Genomic DNA, 17995 nt, shown 5'->3' with positions numbered 1-17995 from the left:
TCTATGAGCACTGGAGCAAGACGTGAATGAGTGGAGGCAGTGATGATGTTATTAAAATTTCATTGTGTTGAAAGAAAAATTATACAAATACAGAGCAAACCAAAACAGTTACTGTGGATAATATGTTAGAGTAAAGCTGAAATGACAGAACTGTATCACTACGGTGATTGTTAAAACACTTTTCTCTGTCCCCTCCTGCCCCCCACCCCAACCAATTCAGTCATTTTACACTTCAAAGATGGAGTTGTCTGACCATGGACTATCTTATTTTCTACAATGCTATACAGCATCTCCACCTAACAGGGTATTATTTCTTGCCTGTAAGGCCTAAGTAGGACCGGGCTACAAATAAACAACATAACTTGGAAACTAACCAATGTAAACAATGTAAAAAAGAAAAAAAAAAGTAAAAAAAATAGGTACCAAGGAAAACAGTACACAAAGTTAACATATACTCAATATTTAATACCGAAGATCTGACAGTATATTACACTGCATACTGTCAACTAGCACATAGCCACAATATTCCAGACTCTCGGTATCAGAATCAACCCTTCCAAAAACCTGACATCTCATCTATGTGGTGCTGGATCCACTCAAGATACTGACTAACTTTGGTGTAGACTCCAAATTTCTCCGTTCTTCCACAGCCTTCACCCCAGCTCACCAGTCCTACCAAAAACCAAGTATCCTTATATTTAGTGATCATAGGGCCTCCACTGTCCCCACTGCAGGAATCTTTTCTCTCTCCTAAGCTCCCAGCACACAGCATGTTGTCAGAGATAGCAAATCTCATTGCCTGGGCACACTCGTTCCGGGGAACCATGGGGATTTGAATATAACTGAGGAAAGTAGAGTAATTGTTCTTAACAACGCTTGTGCTGCCCCAGCCAGTTACCACCATCTGCTTCCCACTTCTTGTCAGCTCCTGTTCTGCCAGGTCACGATTAGGAAGACAGATAGGGAGCGCGTATTTGTTATACATCACGGGCTCAGCCAAGTGCAGCATGGCTATGTCATTATCGGAGGTCTCCTTGGTGTAATTTTCGTGGCTCACACATTTATCAACCCAAATGGTTTGCTCGTCTGCCTCAGTACGGAGACGGTGGAATTTACCTGGAAGAGCAAACAAGAAGATGACAGATGCTACTGAATCTTCCTTCACCTTGAACACCAAGGCATCTGGATTACATTGCGCTTTAGGACTTCACGTTTTTACTTGCCTTGTGTCGCGGTTTAACCCCAGCCAGCAACTGAGCACTACGCAGCTGCTCACCCCTTCCACCTCCCAGTAGGATGGGGAGGAGGATCAGGGAAAAAAAAGTAAAACTCATGGGTTAAGATAAGAGCAGTTTAATAACTAAAGTAAAATAAAATATAATACTACTACTAATAAAAATACAATAATAATAATTGTAATGAAAAGGAATACAACAAAGAAAAAGAGAGATGCACAATGCAATTGCTCACCACCTGCTGACTAATGCCTGAGCAGCGATCCGCCCCTCCTGGCCAACTCCCCCCCTTTTATATACTGGGCATGACATTCTATGGTATGGAATACCCCTTTGGCTAGTTCAGGCCAGCTGCCCTGGCTGTGCTCCCTCCCAGCTTCTTGCACACCTGCTTGCTGGCAGAGCATGGGAAACTGAAAAGTCCTTAACTTAGGATAAGCGCTACTTAGCAACAACTAAAATACCAGTGTGTTATCAACATCATTCTCACACTAAATCCAAAACACAGCACTGCACCAGCTACTAAGAAGAAAATTAACTCTATGCCAGCCAAAACCAGGACACCTTGTAATATAGTCATTTGTTCATTTTATGTTATAGGTTAACAGTGTTCTTACTAGATGGACAAATCTGTAAACTTTCCATATTTACCTAAATCATGAATACATACAGTAGTAAATGCATTAGTACCCCAGAGGTATGGTCATCAGTTGAGAAACTGAAATGCCTGTGTATGGCCCTGTTGTGTTGATATTACAGTACACTTGTGCTTGAGAGAGATATTACAGTACACTTGAGAGAGCTTCTTCAGGAGGAAAACAATCTTCTTGGAGTCAGCACTAAAAGCTGGGAGAGCAAGCATACAGCAAAGCAAGACATTTACAACAGTACATGAGCTTTATGCTGTATAACCAGTCCCTGAATGACTGAACTTCAGGATTTACAAGGTAAAGATGACTGACTGGTAAGGCTACTCCTTTCTGAAATCTTGCATCTGTATTTTAAGGAATTTTTGACTACTTAAGACTTCTCAGTTGTTACTTGTGCTACATGATCATGGCCACTTTGTGGGCCAAGAAGTTATGGAACAGTAAGTAGGAAACTAAGTTGAAAAGGGCCAGAAAGGCAAGAACAAGTCACTTGTGATACACTGGAAAAGACAGAAACAGATCTCTCTGATAGGATGTGAAGAGATAGCCCCAAGAATAATTATCAGTGGCTGTCACATTTCTGAACTGTGCTGTTGGTTAATTTAAGCTTCATATCAAGGCATACTTCAGTGTGTACTTGATAAAAACACTTCTTCGGAGAACTGTCCATTATGCACATTCGAGCTGCAGGCAGGCACACATCCAAGCACATGAGGTGGCAGGATAACCAGGCTGCACCTCATCTCTGTCCATGCTGCATGTCTGTGACAGAAGTGTCCTTTCCTTCTCAGTCTCTCTATGAGTTGGAAGTTGCTCTTTATCACCACCTTTTCAAACCTTCACAATACCATCCTTCAAATTTTTTCCCCCACCCCCGTTAACTTTTGCCTTCTTTCAGTCTTATTTGAATCCCTCCAGATACAAACTCTAAAGCCAAGTTGCTCTGACTTTGCGTGACCAAGGTCTTCTGAAGTCACTTGCTGCAGTGTAAGCTCCCCTGTGCTTGAGCCTGTCAATGAGGTATTGCAGCTGTTGGTTTGGTTTTTTTTCTGTAAAGAGTCAGTGTCTCCAAGCGTAAGGACTTTATGATCCACAGTAGTTCCAGAAATAGATTCTCAAAAGACTCCTTTAGTCCAGCTTTGGATCTTGGACTTCCAGACCAATTATTTCTGAGCCTCTCCTCTTGCTCCTCTGCAGACAGCCAATGGACATTTCATACATGGCCACAGCAGAGAGCAGATGGCTGAAACTGCTCTGACGGGCACCTGTATTTAGTAGTACCAGAACCTGAAGGACTTGCTATTATCAAGCTAACACTCACAAATCTGGTTTTTGATGCTATCACGAGCTCTCTTCTTTGTGGCAACAGTGTCCGTAGCACCCTTGGAGCACAATTCCTTGCTACCCACTTTGCAGCCGCTGTGGCTGGGGGCTGACTGGCAGATAAGGGGCAGGGGTTTATCCCTATCTTCACAGATACAAAACTCTGCTTTAGGCCTCAGAAATAACTCTGGACTCGAACACTGTCAGATCATCTCCTCTGAGGAAGGCAGTTTAGTTGTGTAGGAGCATACTTCCTGCTAGTCTTCACATGCTCTGTATACAAGCATAGCCATGAACTGTCTGTATCCTTAGACATCTATGAACAAGTGAGTGACAGCTTTCACACCGGTGCTACTGTAGCAGCAGCTCCACCCACCCCAGCCCAGAAGACCCGTTTGACTTCTGGCCACGAATACTTCCTTTCTCAGGTGAGTTATCCACCCCAAGAGTTTCAAATTCCAGAAGTCCTATCCACACCTGGATGTACTGAACCTAGAGGCTGTGTGAAATGCACCTAGTTCCTTCTACACAATAAGGAGCATCATAATCTTGTTGCTGGCAGAAAGATATTAACTATGAAGTTCTACATAAACAAGGAAGCATGAGACCTGTTCTCTGAAGAGAGAGATGGTATTTTGAATTGAATCATTACATTCACCTATCTGCTCTATTTTCTTGGAGCTCTGAACACACTTCTGGATGCTCTTAAGTTGGAGATGCAGCAACAAGAGCCACAAACAGGAAAACTGTGTTGTTCTCAAATCCATCTTCCAAAACTTCAGCTACTCTAAGATCTAACTTTTCACTTCAGACACTAAAAAGCCATGTGAGGCCTGCTACAAGACTACTCCCCAAGCTCATGAGTGCAAACACAGATGCAAGCTTCCCCTTCGGTTCTGCTCTTACGGACGGCAAGCAGACAGCTGCAGCGGGACAAGTCCAGAACAGTGTTGGGTATCCCAGCCTGACAGAGGCAGGTCAAGTATCACCTCTGCAGTCTCACTACGAACACCTTCATTACTGTCATGGAGCTCACACCTGCCCCCACAGACACGGCAATGTCTCCATTCAAAACTCTGTTCCATGTATCTCACTAGATGTCTCTAGGGTTTAGAGCATGCATTTTTCTAATGAGAACTGCTTTTCTGGTGGCAGTAAAATGCCCAAAAGATACATGTACAAGGACAACCATGTGATGATAGGCTGAGTCTTAAAAAGGTTCCCTTCTGCCTGACCTTGAGTATCATTTGGAGAAGAATCTCTTCTCTCTTGGTGAAGTCTCAGGCTGTAGTCATCTCAGTCCTGCGCACACATCCCCATACCACAGTAAAGGACCCTTCTGTGGTTTCCGTCTCACCACAGCAATATTGCTCAAGACTGAATGAGAAGGGTTCTCCTCTCATGTGTCACAACTCTCAGTCCATGAGCACACATTTGCTTCTTCCTCTATTAATAAGGAAGGTCTTTTGGGCAGATAGGAGAGTGAGAGAAATTCAAGCCCCTATTGCTGATCATTGTTACGCTATAAATTACTCTGTATACTCACCCAAATTCATGTGTCAGATGTCTCGAGTTTCATTTGGGGGGGGGGGGGGGGGATCTTCTCAAATCAGGGTTCTCAAGTGCCGATACTTTTCTTCACCCACCGAAAAATCACTTTTTCTTTGGACAGCACAGGACTCTCTTGACAGATCTCACCCCTTCTTTCTTTGCTGCAGAGAGATCTCTGGGCATGGCTATCCCAGCTGAAAGCTTGTCAGACTCTACAGCTCTCTACCAAGACCTGCACTACAAGGCCAGGGTGGAGTAACTTAAGTGCAGCCTCAATACTTCCCCTAGTTGCCATTTTCCCACTGACCTATCCCTTTCAAGTTACACTCAAAGCTACATCTAGCACTGCAGAGCATTCAAACACCACATCTGACAGTTGCTTTTCCCCTAAAACATTCCAAGATCCTTTACCAAGCAAACTGCACAGGTTTCTTCTTCTTGGGCCTCACTAAAACTAAATATACATATTGGCAATCACTTAAAAGAAAATGACTTAGTAGTAACTGGAAGCGCTCGGAGACATGTAGTCTGTATGCATATTCCCAAACTACCACACGCACTTCTACTTTGATGTCCCTCTGTGGAAAAGGTGGATATTCTGGCACTAAGAGGACCCAAGGCTATATCACATGCTTTTCCACTCATCCTTTATGTTGAACAATGGAAGATGTACATAAACACATCCATCCGTATGTGCCTTATTGTCTCTGTTCTCAAACATCTGCACATCCACAGTGTATATGGAACACGCATACAGACAATATATTTCCAAGGCTATCTATACAGACAATATATTTGCAAGACTCTCCACAATTACTGGGAACAACCTGTCTTTTCACTAATGGAGAAAGCAAGCAGTTGAGCTGTTATGCCTCTGTCACCAATGGCAGATAGAAAACACTAATTAAAAAAAAAAAATTCTACTTAAGTGTGAATGGAACACTAATTATTTTTATCTGTTAATTCAGGAGCAGTACTGTACTTGACATAGATTTTCTGATGCTTAAGAGCAGCAGTGCCAGTAAAGGCAGTGTTGCCATTCTGCAGCACCTCTCCTACTTCTCTACTGAAACTCTCTTAAGTAACGGTGTTCAAATGTATGAAAAGGCAGGAAGAGGCACTGTGACATTCTCCTCCTGGGATCAAGACTTTTTTTTCCAGTATTGGGATGACCTTGAATATTTTCATCATCAGAAAAACACAAGCAGAAGAGACCAAGTCTTTCTACTTTATAGGCAAGCAGCAGTGCTCAGAAGATACCAGCTCACTTTCATAGTAAGGTTGATACAAAATGAAATCAGATTTTTACTAAGCTTTTTTGTTTTGTGCTAAGGTGCATATTAAATACTTCCTAGACAACCTACTCCTACGACCAAGAAGGACTTTTGTCTTCATAACCTGCTAGTCTTTCTCCTGAGATGACAAACCTTGGGAATGAAACAGTTATATTTAAAAAAACAGGGACAGACTTTTTTTCCATACCAAGTCTTACTTTGAGCCCCTCTTCTGCCTCAGTGCAGTGTGCTGCCGTTAGGACCCAAAATGGATGGATGAGAACACCCCCACACAGAAATTTCCCTTTGCTATTTTGCAGCATAATCTGAAACAAAAAAGAGAGGTCTGACACTGCATGGAGCACGGCTCACAAAATATTGTACACATTCTTCTTTGAGGTTGCAAAATGCCCAGACACATCAAGCACCAAAGTATGTCACATTCATTGAAGCCAAAGCTCTACAGTGGGACAGAAGCACTATGAATAAGGTCTCTGTGGAACACCTACAAAAAAGTTTTGAATATTCTTCCTGAATGAGGGCTGGCTTCATCCAAATCAGCATGGGATGATGCTGGTCACTGCAAAGAAGCACTCTGGCACTTCAAAGAGCTCAAATGAGGGGATTATTCTTGTGTCCACAGCACACAAGAGACACGTCATCTCAGGCTGCAACTCTCATGCTACGGCATAAAAGGGCCTTGAATGTCAAAGAGAACCAGGCCCTGATTATATGCATTCACTAGCTCCACGATAAGGTCTACGATGTCTCCCCTTTCTCTGTGATGCCCCAACCCGCTCTGTAGAGCTATGGCATATTTTGCTGATTAAATCTGCTAACTTGAATTTATGACAGATGAGGCTTATAAGAACAGATCCATGCAGAAATGGGAGGAAGATTACCTCACACTCCCACCATCAGGCTGTTACAGTAGCTGGAGCATGCATCATGCAGCACGAGCTGCAGCGATTAAGTGGCCTTCCCCAGGATGGAGCGGCAGAGTAGGTAAGTGTCATCATTATCCTCTCTCTTGACATTGTTGGCAAGGTAAGGTAAAACCTTGGCAACAGTGACATGATCAAGAGTCCCAACAGATAATAAACTATTTTTTCCTGTTACTCTAACTTCTGGGTTGCTTTTGAAAAAGATAAGCTAAGGGAATCTTAGCTTCACATGACACCACCACTAGTAATGTAGGAGCCTTTCTGGAGCAGCTAGGCAGGCAGAGCTGTTCGGGAAAGGCCTGAACTATTTGTGGTGAAAAACTCTTTTCTCCTTACCTGCCAAGGGCTGTCTCCCCTTCTTCCTGCTTTTCCCTCAATGAGCCGAATATTGAATCCTGCTTTGGCTTCAATGGAGTCCGTTTTCACTCTTCCACAGGGGAACTCCACTACAGGAGATACAGAGAAGTTAACTAGCAAAGACCAGATCACGCAATACAAAACCTCCTTCTAAAGCATTCCCTCTGTCTCTCTAACCTAGGCAATACTATTCAGTGGCTTCACGGAAGTCCCTCAGTGCTTTGCAGAGGAGGCAGTTTCCTGATTCCCTGGTATGCCTCCATGAGGCAAACACAGGTTAAAGACCATACAGTGGGTATGGAGTTGGGAAATGCAGGCACAGAGTTACTCTGCATGGAATGGACCTTTTGAAAACTAGTACAAAGTGCACTGCAGACAATTCTCCCATAAAACCCTCTTACTTCATGGTTGAATAATCCTCTGTCAAATCAGGACTACAAACATCCTCCTCTTACCTACAGGCTCGCAACTGGTATGGTTCTTCTTCAACTGATACCCAGACGCACAGCTGCAAGAGCGGCACTGGTTGGCAAGGTCATCCCTACAGAAATGTTCACATCCTCCATTATTGACAGAACAGTTGGTGTATTTGACCTCTGCGGAAGAAATGAACAGCAAGAGAGACATGAGAAGCTGGAAAGCCAAAGAGTCACAGGAAGGTAAAGCGGCAAAATGACATCGTGATTCAAGTGAGCAACAGCTGACAATGGATTTGGGATGACAGTTACAGGCTTTAATGGCACTTGGGCCCTGAGACAGCAAACAGACCTTGGTCCAGAATGAGGCAGTGCGGAGATGGAGAAAACAGAGATTACTGTCAGGGCAGGTAGGCTGGAGAACAGAAAATTCACTGTCACTGAGTGCAAGTCAGATAGTACAAAGTGTTGATGATACATGACATACACGCTCATCCCTAAATACGCTATCCAGCTTTTGCCCAAGGAAGAAATTGCCACAGTAATGACAATCAAATATTTGCAGTGGATTGTTTTTTCCCCTGTATTATAAAAAACCCCACCATCATCCCTGTGCTGACAGTTCTAAAGTAACTGAAAACCCTGCTTTACAGAATTATTTCCCGTGTTTTTGTAAAATTTAGGTATCTCAGATCTCCAAACCTCTCCCATGGCAACACAAAGTTCATTTTGCTTTAGGTAAGCGCAGATAATCCTTTCACCACATCATGAAGCAAAAGAGAAATTACGTTAGTAAAGAAAGTGAGTATACTGTGCAATGACAGAAGTGTCGATCCCTATTACACAGAGATCCCTGTCACAAAGAATGTTATTTTACAGTGGATTAAAGGCAGCATTACCATAATCGCACAAAACCCCCTCCCAGCCTTTGTTACAGATGCAGGAAAATTTTCCAATATTGTCCTTGCAGATCCCATTGGAACAAGGCTGTGGGTCACACTGATCTCCATCTGAAACAGAGGCAGGAAAACTCAGTCCCTGAATCATAGAGCTCACAGATCAAACATTAACACGAACAGACCCTCCCCAGATTCCCAAGCATTGTCCGTGGTTTCTGCCACCAAATGGTGATACCTCCGTGGTGCTGGCCCAGAGACAAGGGCATTTGTTTGGCTTCTGAATTACAGCTGTAAAGTGAGTGGACTGGGCAGAAGGGGAAGACAGAGCAAAACCTGAGGCCGACAGGGCAGAGGCAGGTTACTGCGGAAGTGAAGAGCAGGCGTGGGGCTCCTCTTTGGACCACGTCAGGTAGGGTTAGAGCATCAGAGAGCACTTTTGACCAGCGCCTTAGCTCTGGGGAGATGACTGATGGTAGGCACAGATGCACCTCCAGTTTTTTAGGAAGGTTGCTTGTATGATAGAACAGGAAAATATTCTTTGCACACCCCATATAAGAGAGAATGAGAATTTCAATTAGTATGTGATACATGGCAGCAGGGAAGCTGAGTACCAGTTACTCTTGAGGAAACACAGAGAAGTGATTAGGAAAGTCTTTTACTTACCTACATACTTGCTCCAAAAATTTCGCTGTGGAGAAACAAAACTTACATTAAGGCTAGAAGCAAATTTTTAACAAGCGAGGGATTTAAAGCATATCATGGTCTTGGCCAACACAGCACAGCACCCCAGTCAACAGCATGGGTCTCATTCTTCTTGACAGTGCAGTGACTGGCACTACAAAACCAACAAAACTGGCCAACTGTATTGCCTGTACTCAGCACACATCCCCCAGCCCTGCTTGCAGACCCACCAGCACCACAATCCTTCAAGATCCCCACAGCTTCTCTGTTTGAAGAGGGCAAAGGACTGGAAGGACTGCGAAAAACTCAGTGGCAGCAAGAATCGCCACCAGGGTCAAGAAGGGATTGGGATTACCTGGCTGGGATCAAAACCTCACAATTAGGTCAGGTGCGACATGCATGAGCAGCCAAGTTTTTTGGCCCATACAGGTGGTAACTTGGCAATCACTGTAACACAATTACATTCAAAACCATGCCTACACCTTATGAGTCAGGAGTGATGGATGTTCAGTGCTGACAGCAAGATCTCCTATGCCCTGTATTGCAATACTTTAAGAAAACAAACAATTAATTAAGTCCCACATTCATCCTTAAAAAAACAACTTACTGTTGCTTCCTTGGTTTCAAATATCTCACTGGCCTCCTCAAAGTCACACTTCTCTTCAACGCACTCACGCTCCATAGAGCCTGGTTTGAGCTCCTCCAGAAAAGAGTTCGCCCGCTTCTGGATTTTCAGGACTTGGTTTGCATCTTTATTGCTGTAAAATACTGGAAGCAAAAATGTGAAAGCACAAGCAGGGAAAAGAACTGGCTGAAAACTGGTAGTGGTTCTTCCCAAAGGACACTTATCAGAGCAATAGCCCCTTTCTAGCACAGCAAGAGAGCCTGCCCTAGAAACCATGTGCTGTCAGTGCTGTGCTGCAGAAGGAAGCTCCAGCCTCTGCTCTGTGGTACTCAGCCAGCTTGTATGGCTCATGAGGGCTGTGACCAGGCAGTCATCATGGCCCAGCACTGTGCCTGTCAACCTCTGCTAGGGGAATTCAAACCCCCTTAATGGGAATGATTCCAGCCACTCCCTGTGACTGACAGAAGAGCAGGAAATGCACTTGCAGCGACTGGAAAAGGGTGAAGGGTATCTCTAAAATGAAAACTTACTTGATGTACTACAGACTCGTGAAGAGCAGGCAGCCAGCAGCACCCCTATGGTGATGAGCTTCCACATACTGCAGCAGGAGGCACCTAAAGAAGAGAAGGTAAGTGTGAAGGGGAGCGCACTGCTGAGCTGCAGCACGACCCCCGTGCTGCAGACAGTTTCTATTCAAACAGTTCAGCTAGCTCCTTCACTTGTTTTTCTCAGAGCAGCTCCCTCGCTGAATGCTGTGTTGTGCCATAACTTTCTCTGATTCCAGCTCCAAAGCGGCTGTTCATTAGAGGCCCTCCAGACTGGTTTGCTAGTTCCCTTTAACCCATGAGCAGCTCTCCCAGAACACTTCTTGTCTGCCCCAACATCCTCCCCTTGTCACCAGACATTTCTGACAAGCTTTATGCTTCATTAAAGCAAGCTGTACTTTGAAATCCCGAAGGATACAATACTTTTGAAGCACTTACTGCTTTATTCAGTGTGAATCAGCGTGATCTATTCTTCCGCCATGAGCTCTGCTGGAACTTAGTTAATCCATAACTTCAGATATTTACTCTTTGGAGTGACATGAAGTGCTTTCTTTTTAGTCATTAAACAAACAGTGCTCAGGGGGAGCTTTACCTGCATGCAGGAGAAAAGTGAAAGAGCTGAGGCATCCACTCCACCTTTTTCAAATCTGTTTTTTTTCTTTTGATTCTTTGGCAAGTAGAAATCGTTATATTTAGTTCATAAGCGTAACCACCCAGTGCTGAGGTCTCTTGAGAGATCCTACCACCTTCCCACAGCACGCAAGCACCCAAAAGGGACACATATTGCTATTTTTAAGAGTCCTCGTGCTTTACTTTCTCATCAAAGGTTCCACCACAAAACAGCCAAGGCAACGAAGCCCCTTACAGCCATGAGCAGGCAGTGCCTGCCCTATCAGCTGTCTGCTGTGAGGAGGCAGGGCAAGAAGCTTGTACCAGCATGCTGCATCTTTTGGTGTACTCGATTAGCTCTCAGCAGCACAAAAGCTTCTACTGAATTTTGAATATTAAACATTTTAGAGAAAAACCACAATCCTTTTCAGAACTTTTCTTGCATCAGAGATGGTACGAACCAGTGTCCCCCCCCTTCTCTGAAAGCAGTTTGTGCAGCAGCACCTCTGCGAGCTGTACCGCACGTGACATCTTCATGCAAATTACCTGTGCAACCATGTGTCCTTAGGGGTCCTTCATCGGAGAAAGTGTCACCGGGTGTCAGGAAAAGGTGGGCCTCTCCAGGATCCCAGCTCATGTCCAGTGACACTGTTTAGGAGACCTCTGACTGCTTATAAAAGTTTTTTTTCTTTTTCCCTTACAAACTTGGCCATGGACTTGCTTGAAAACAAGCTCTCTTTAAACAAAGATTTCAAAGTTCATCCATCTGGGACTTGTGCTAAAAAAAAAAAAAAAAAAAGACTGTGGCATCCAAAATCACAGCTGGGGAAGATGTGTGCACTGTGAAGCTCTGCTAATACATTCTTTGTACTCAATTCAGCCATTCAACAAGAAAATTTCAGCTGAGATTAATGACAACAGATTTTTGCTGAAAATAAAGTTTATGAAACACACCTGAAGACAGGAATCATAAAATAGGAAATCTAAAAAGAAACAAGTGTAGTACCATATATTCCACATACTCCTCATAATATTTGTAGCTGACCTGGCTATCTAGAAATAGCACTTTGCTACCACATAGATTACATGTTTTTGAATACACTTTTGTTTCTAAGACTTGGTATAGGTTGGAAATTTAGGACACGCACACCAACTGCCAACCTAAAACATCTAAACCAATGTGTCAGCTCCTAAAAAAAAATTTATTTTTTTTTTTAAACCTGTACTGATACTCAGAAAGAATGAATTTAGTTCTTCATCAGCCCTTGTGTTTTGGGGGCTTTATATTCCTGCTTTCCCATTTCTCTTGCTACCGCAGTGCTGAAATACTTATTTTGAAAGCCAGCACTTGGGCTCTCAGGTAATCATATGACTCCAGGTGCAGGGGATTGAAGAAAAGATGCTCCAGGATACTTCAAGATCTGCCTAGTTTTGCATGCCAGGGAACCATTTCAATCTGAACGATTACAGTGTTGGGCTCACTACTTTCTAGTTCACCTTCATTAAAAGAACAGTGATTTTTCTGAGGAGGGCTAGAAAAGGGTAAAGACGAGAAAACAGAGAAACTTCACGGGAGACTGGCAAGACAGAGGCTCCCCATCATTTTAATTGACACTGTGGAGAGTTCTGATTCACAGTGTGTTACGAACAGGCATTAGTAATCAAAGGAAATCACCTCCCTGAAGTAAAAAAGTATCATGGATCTTTCAAATTTCACAGCTTAAAGATATCCCCCCTTACAACCTGAAGGGAAAGAGCACACCAGACTGCACACTTTGTTTTTCTTGTTTCCCCTGTGTATAAAAAAGCCAAATGCTTTGGTTTTGCCTCTTGTACAGGAAAGCTTCTGGAAAACTCTCAAACGTGTTCTCAGCCTTTAGCTTCTTAGCCAGGAATGCTGAATCACTCCTCTCAAATTCTTCCAAATTGAAATTGTAATTTAAAATTTAAATTTCCATAAATTAAATAAGTTATAGACAGATGTAAATTTTGATCGAGAGAGGAACTGAGGCGGCAAAGCTACAAGGCCTCAAAATCATAGCTCTTCAGCAATCAATCTTGTGTTGCATCCATCAGTTCTTCCTACTTCACCATAACAGCTTTTAATTTGTAACAAGCCCAAATCTGAATAATTCACTGAGCAATCAAAGCACTAAGCCTACTTCCTATATGCACACTGGAGCCTCTCCCTGCAAAAGAGTACTACCAAGGTCTCCCTCTCATCCTGGGTACTGACTTCTTGCAAGACTTGTAGAAACATAATGTTCTGTAAGCCATCTCTCCCCATGAACCATCTGAAATGAGACATCATTTCCAATATAAATGAGACCTAAGTTCCAAACAGGCATTAAAAGGGGAAAGACAGGCTGATACACACAGCACCAGACAAACCAGTTGAAATATTAGTCTCCTCAGGCTTCTCTTCTTAAAAGAAAAGGTCCTTGGAGGCCAAGGTTTTGCACAGCTAACACATGAGCACAGGAACACGCTGCCAGGAAAGCAGAAACACCTCTATGTGGAGAGGCTATGTGTAGGGAGGCACCTCAGAGCATGTCCTCAGCAGGCCTCTGCGAAGTGCTACTGTGAATGCAGTTTGCAGCCTGGGAGCAAGAGGAATTTGACAACCTGTGCAGAGAGCAAGCTGCTCCCATGACAGTCCGTCCTAGCCTGTTACTTCCCTGGTTGGTATCTGCTCGCACCCGCCTGAGGCTGCAGCACAGCCTTTAACAAAAGTGAGACCTACCACGTGCTCCAACTCCTGTTGGCAGCGCAGCCCATCAGCCAACCTGCTCAGAAAGAAGGACAAGAGGCCTGAAATCGCCCCCTTCCCGGCTCCCCTAAGGAAAAGCCACAGGCCACAACTGACTTGTATTTTACCCTGAAGTCAACAGAAGTGGTGTGTCTTTTACGTCATATGCAAGCTCCCCCACCTCTTCCTTTCTTGTGAAGACAAAAGACTTGCTACCTTCTAGGTCATTTGGTAAGCCAGCAAAATACTGGAACTCTTCAGACAGACCTTGCTAGAGAACTGCCGTGTACTTTTAACTGTTATTAACACAAAATGTCACTTTCCGCGGTCTCAGTACCTTTTCATTCTGCCCGTGTGAGAATTAAACATCTCAAGCTGCTCAAGGCCCAGCTGGTGGGTGCACAGTTATTCATCCCAACCAGGCACACAGCAGCCAAACAAGGAATTTACCTTATGACTCTGAAGCTGCTTTACAGGTAAGGAATGACAGGGCTTCTTCTAAACCTGTTCGTTTGCAGTGCTACCCATTCAGTGGGAGCAGATTTCCTCAACTTCTCCTCAACTCTCCTGATGCTTTACACTGTATTAAAAAAAACAAACACATTAAAAACCCCAACCCAACAACACATAGGACAAGGGGAACAGCAGCAGAATACATTTTTTAAAAAACCCTCATTGGTACTTCAAGATCTTTACAGCACACCTCTCTCCAAATCCACTCTACCCTCCCAAGATCCATTAGGTAATTATCAATCAAAGCAAGAGGATGGCAGCCCTGAGCAGGAGGTCTGATATCCCAGTAATGATACACTGAGTGGGGCAAAGAGTTTCTTGCTATTGGCTTCCACCACATAAATAAAAAAAAAGACCAAAACAAATTACCTGCATCAGAGGAGTAAGCATATCCTCTGTCTCTCTGCTGCTGCTTTCTTTGCATGTTTTCTGTAGTGCTACTTAATGCAGAGCCTGACATTCAGGGCCGGTGCGTGTGTGAGCAAAGGCAGCAATTTTTCTTTTCTCCTTATTACTAGGACTAGGTAACTAACATTTTAATGATCAATTTTACCATTTTCATCTTGCAACAGTATATAACGTTACTACGGTTTCTTATGTTCCTGTCACATAAACTATTCCCTCCACACAAAGACAAAGTAATTCCTCCAGTTTAACTATCAAGTACAAAGGTCTTTTTCACATAGAAAATATTCATTACAAGTTACTTTCCATTTACTTTGCAACGGTACTATGGAAGTCTATGACCATCCTCTCAGTTTAAATTAATCTGCTGAAAGTTTCTTGTTAGCATCTTACGAACACATCAATCTGTACAGATGCAAGAGAAAGCTCATCACAATCCGATCCATGGACTGCTCACCCAAACATCTCCAGATCTTTTAGTTTCAAGTTTACAGGCATCATTTTATGGCAGTCAATTTCTACATTTCATGAGAAAATTAATTTCTCCCACATTTTTGTAAATGCACTTATTCCAGTTACCGTATATATTGCCTGCAATAAACTGAATGCACAGAGGCCCAAGCGGAGTAGAGAATCAACTGTTCCCCTCTCATCAGGGCACTGCACCACCATGACCAGGAAGACACGGTCACACCACACCAGAAGATGAGAGGTCTACAAGCACATGGAAGTAACCAGCAAATACCCTGCTGAGTTTCTGAGAGTGTCTTCCCATCTAGCTGTGGGTTTGCAGACAGTGGAGCTATGATCAGGATGAGCAGCAGTAGAACCACCATGTTTAAAACATCTTTTTTGTTCACTGCAGAGATATAGCTAATAAAAATAAACTACATGATGTCTTCTATGCCATGCCAATTAAAACAATGCAAAGAAATGCTACAAAACTAATCTACAACAATTGCATTTACCATTTCACTCCTTTCTAAGGAACAGCTCTGAACTTCTGATGCAACTCAGGATAAAGCCATTTTATCACAGCACAGATTTTTATTAGCTGGTTCCCACCAGACGGGCACTGCAGCCCTCTCACACAATGAAGTCAGTAACAGAGAATCTTTACTGGAAGCTCAGAAACATGTTTACTTTATATACAAGAAAAACTTATTTACAACAATCAACAGTAAACTATGTACAAAAAAAATACAAGAGACATTTCCATGGTAATCGCTGTATAAATTAACACAATAAATAGGAGGGAAGCAGGTCCCATTCTTAAGGCACAAAACCTTCTTCCCAAGACTGCACAGGGATTCACTTGCTTCCCTATGCTTTTGACAGGATCACAGGAATGGCGGGGAGACCCCTGAGGAACAACAGTCGGTGGACGATGATATAGACATGCAGTCACTGCTGACAGTTGTAGAAAAACATCTTTTTTCATCCTTTCCTTTTTTTTTCTTTTTACAGTACACACATCTTAAGATACAAAATATTTCGTGTAAACAGTCTTTTTTTAAATCACATAGATAGTATGCACATTTTTAAATAATACTAAAACAATGAACAAAGCTTTCCATACGATTTGGGTGCAGAAACATTCCCAGGACTGGCACTGAAGGCCTCGGCAGAGCTGGAGGCTCCCAGGCGCCCAGCTCTTGTGCGGCCCGGCCAGGCTGGCACCTCTGGGCACCAAGCGGCACAGCTCCCCTCTGCTGCAAAGAGCCGGCTCCTGACGCAGCAGGGGACGCGTGCTCTCAGCACTAAGATCACACAAGCAAAACCAGAAAGACTGCATTAGCGCTAACAGCCCTCCCGAAGGTAGCCCAGAGCAGGACGCCACTGATAGCTGCTTCACGGGCCAAACCTCCCTCGAGTCTCCATTGCATGCACTCCCACTGAACCGAAACATCGTAACACAGGGTATGGGATCCCCAGAATCTGCCATTAAAGTTAAATATCCAGGGCAGTGCCAGAATGTGAGATAATGTACTGAAACCTCTTCCTAGCAGAAGAAACCGTATGCCCAGCTCACTGCAGACACTGCCCCAGCATCACTGCCAAGGGTGAGGGATGATAAACAGAAAGTGCCGCATGGCTTTCACATGAGTAGCGTTTTTTAAGAGACTAAACATACGTGTGATATGTGCAGTTCTAGCTTCTCTCAAGCTGGTGTTTCACCTGAGACTGCAGGAGAGTCTCTTTTTTGGCAAAGCAGCAGATTTTTTTACTGTCTAATTGTCTTTCCTGAGTTTCTCTCCCACAAAAAATTATTAGATGGCAGAAGAGGAACTCAGAATAATGTAGCCAGAAGTTCAGCCTGACTCCCTACTTTGCAGATAGCTCTCACTGAGATTTGACACAAATTGTCCTCATCTATTCACAAAATCTCTGCAACAGAAATCTGCATTATTCCCAGTGAGACACATGGAACTACGACCCTTTTGTTAGATATAAACCTTAATACATATTCAAAGGCACTCAGGTTGAATGTGGATCCCATTTTCTAGCTCTTAAAAGAAGGTAGAACTCCCTCCCTGCCTCCAGTAAGCAACAGACAGGAATATACTGGCTATGAACACTTTGATAAAATGCGCATGTACACAGGAAGGATCTGAACCCATCAACACGACAGATCATAAAAGAAATGAAGATTGGTCTGTGCAGGCATCATCACTCATAGCAGATGGCTAACGGCCGTCAGGCCTCTACAGATATGGCACGAATTAAGGAACATGCCTGAATCTATAAACTCTTTGGATTCCCCTGTTACTCTGAGCAGGAAGAGTAGAGAGGAGCTGTTTCTATTGAGGCAAGAATTTAATCCCCCAGGAATTATGCAAGCAAGGCAAGTGCATATTGTTTATGCATCTTTAACCATGAGGTTGCCTGGAGAAACTTCACAGCAAGAACAGCTCCTTCACCATGTACAGGAACAAACACAGATCTCACCTCTTCTCCAGAGTTCTCACCTGCCTTGTGCTCTCTGCTGCGCTCTCCTGGGCAGGCACACGAATGTCCTAACCATGCACACTCCTGGGGACAGGCAGTGGGCTGCACCTTACTGTCACCAGTGAGGATGGCTGCATCCTAGAGCTCTCCTTAGTGGAGGTTTCTCCTCATTCTCATGCAGACGCTGCTCTGTGCCTCAACAAGCAAGTGGGAAAATACAGTATGTCTACAATTCTTACCCATCTGATACCTCAGGAATTCTATACAGTC

At 43.7% G+C, this 17995-nt stretch overlaps 1 protein-coding gene across 1 annotated transcript; it reads right to left on the bottom strand.

Annotated features, from left to right (window-relative positions):
- Nucleotides 1-460: 460 nt before the first annotated feature.
- Nucleotides 461-10552, bottom strand: PROC (protein C, inactivator of coagulation factors Va and VIIIa). Its single transcript, XM_050902638.1, has 8 exons — nt 10486-10552; nt 9938-10098; nt 9313-9337; nt 8650-8760; nt 7790-7930; nt 7314-7423; nt 6242-6359; nt 461-1116 (listed from the first exon to the last, which is right to left on the bottom strand). The coding sequence occupies exons 1-8, from the start codon at nt 10550-10552 to the stop codon at nt 548-550; spliced, it is 1302 nt and encodes a 433-aa protein (XP_050758595.1). The 3' UTR covers nt 461-547.
- Nucleotides 10553-17995: the final 7443 nt, after the last annotated feature.

This window comes from Gymnogyps californianus, chromosome 10 (genome assembly GCF_018139145.2).
Source record: "Gymnogyps californianus isolate 813 chromosome 10, ASM1813914v2, whole genome shotgun sequence".
In the NCBI taxonomy this organism is placed as follows: Eukaryota; Metazoa; Chordata; class Aves; order Accipitriformes; family Cathartidae; genus Gymnogyps; species Gymnogyps californianus.
Note: the sequence above shows the minus strand (reverse complement) of the source record. Positions and strands in the feature narration are given on the sequence as shown.

Excerpts from the sequence above, each read along its gene's own strand:
- PROC (XM_050902638.1), bottom strand. The coding sequence starts at position 10,552 with ATGTGGAAGCTCATCACCATAGGGGTGCTGCTGGCTGCCTGCTCTTCA. Across the intron at positions 9,338-9,937 it reads TTGAAACCAAGGAAGCAACA|CGAAATTTTTGGAGCAAGTA; the intron begins GTAAGTTGTTTT and ends GTTTCTCCACAG. Across the intron at positions 1,117-6,241 it reads GGGGCTCAAAGTAAGACTTG|GTAAATTCCACCGTCTCCGT; the intron begins GTATGGAAAAAA and ends TTGCTCTTCCAG.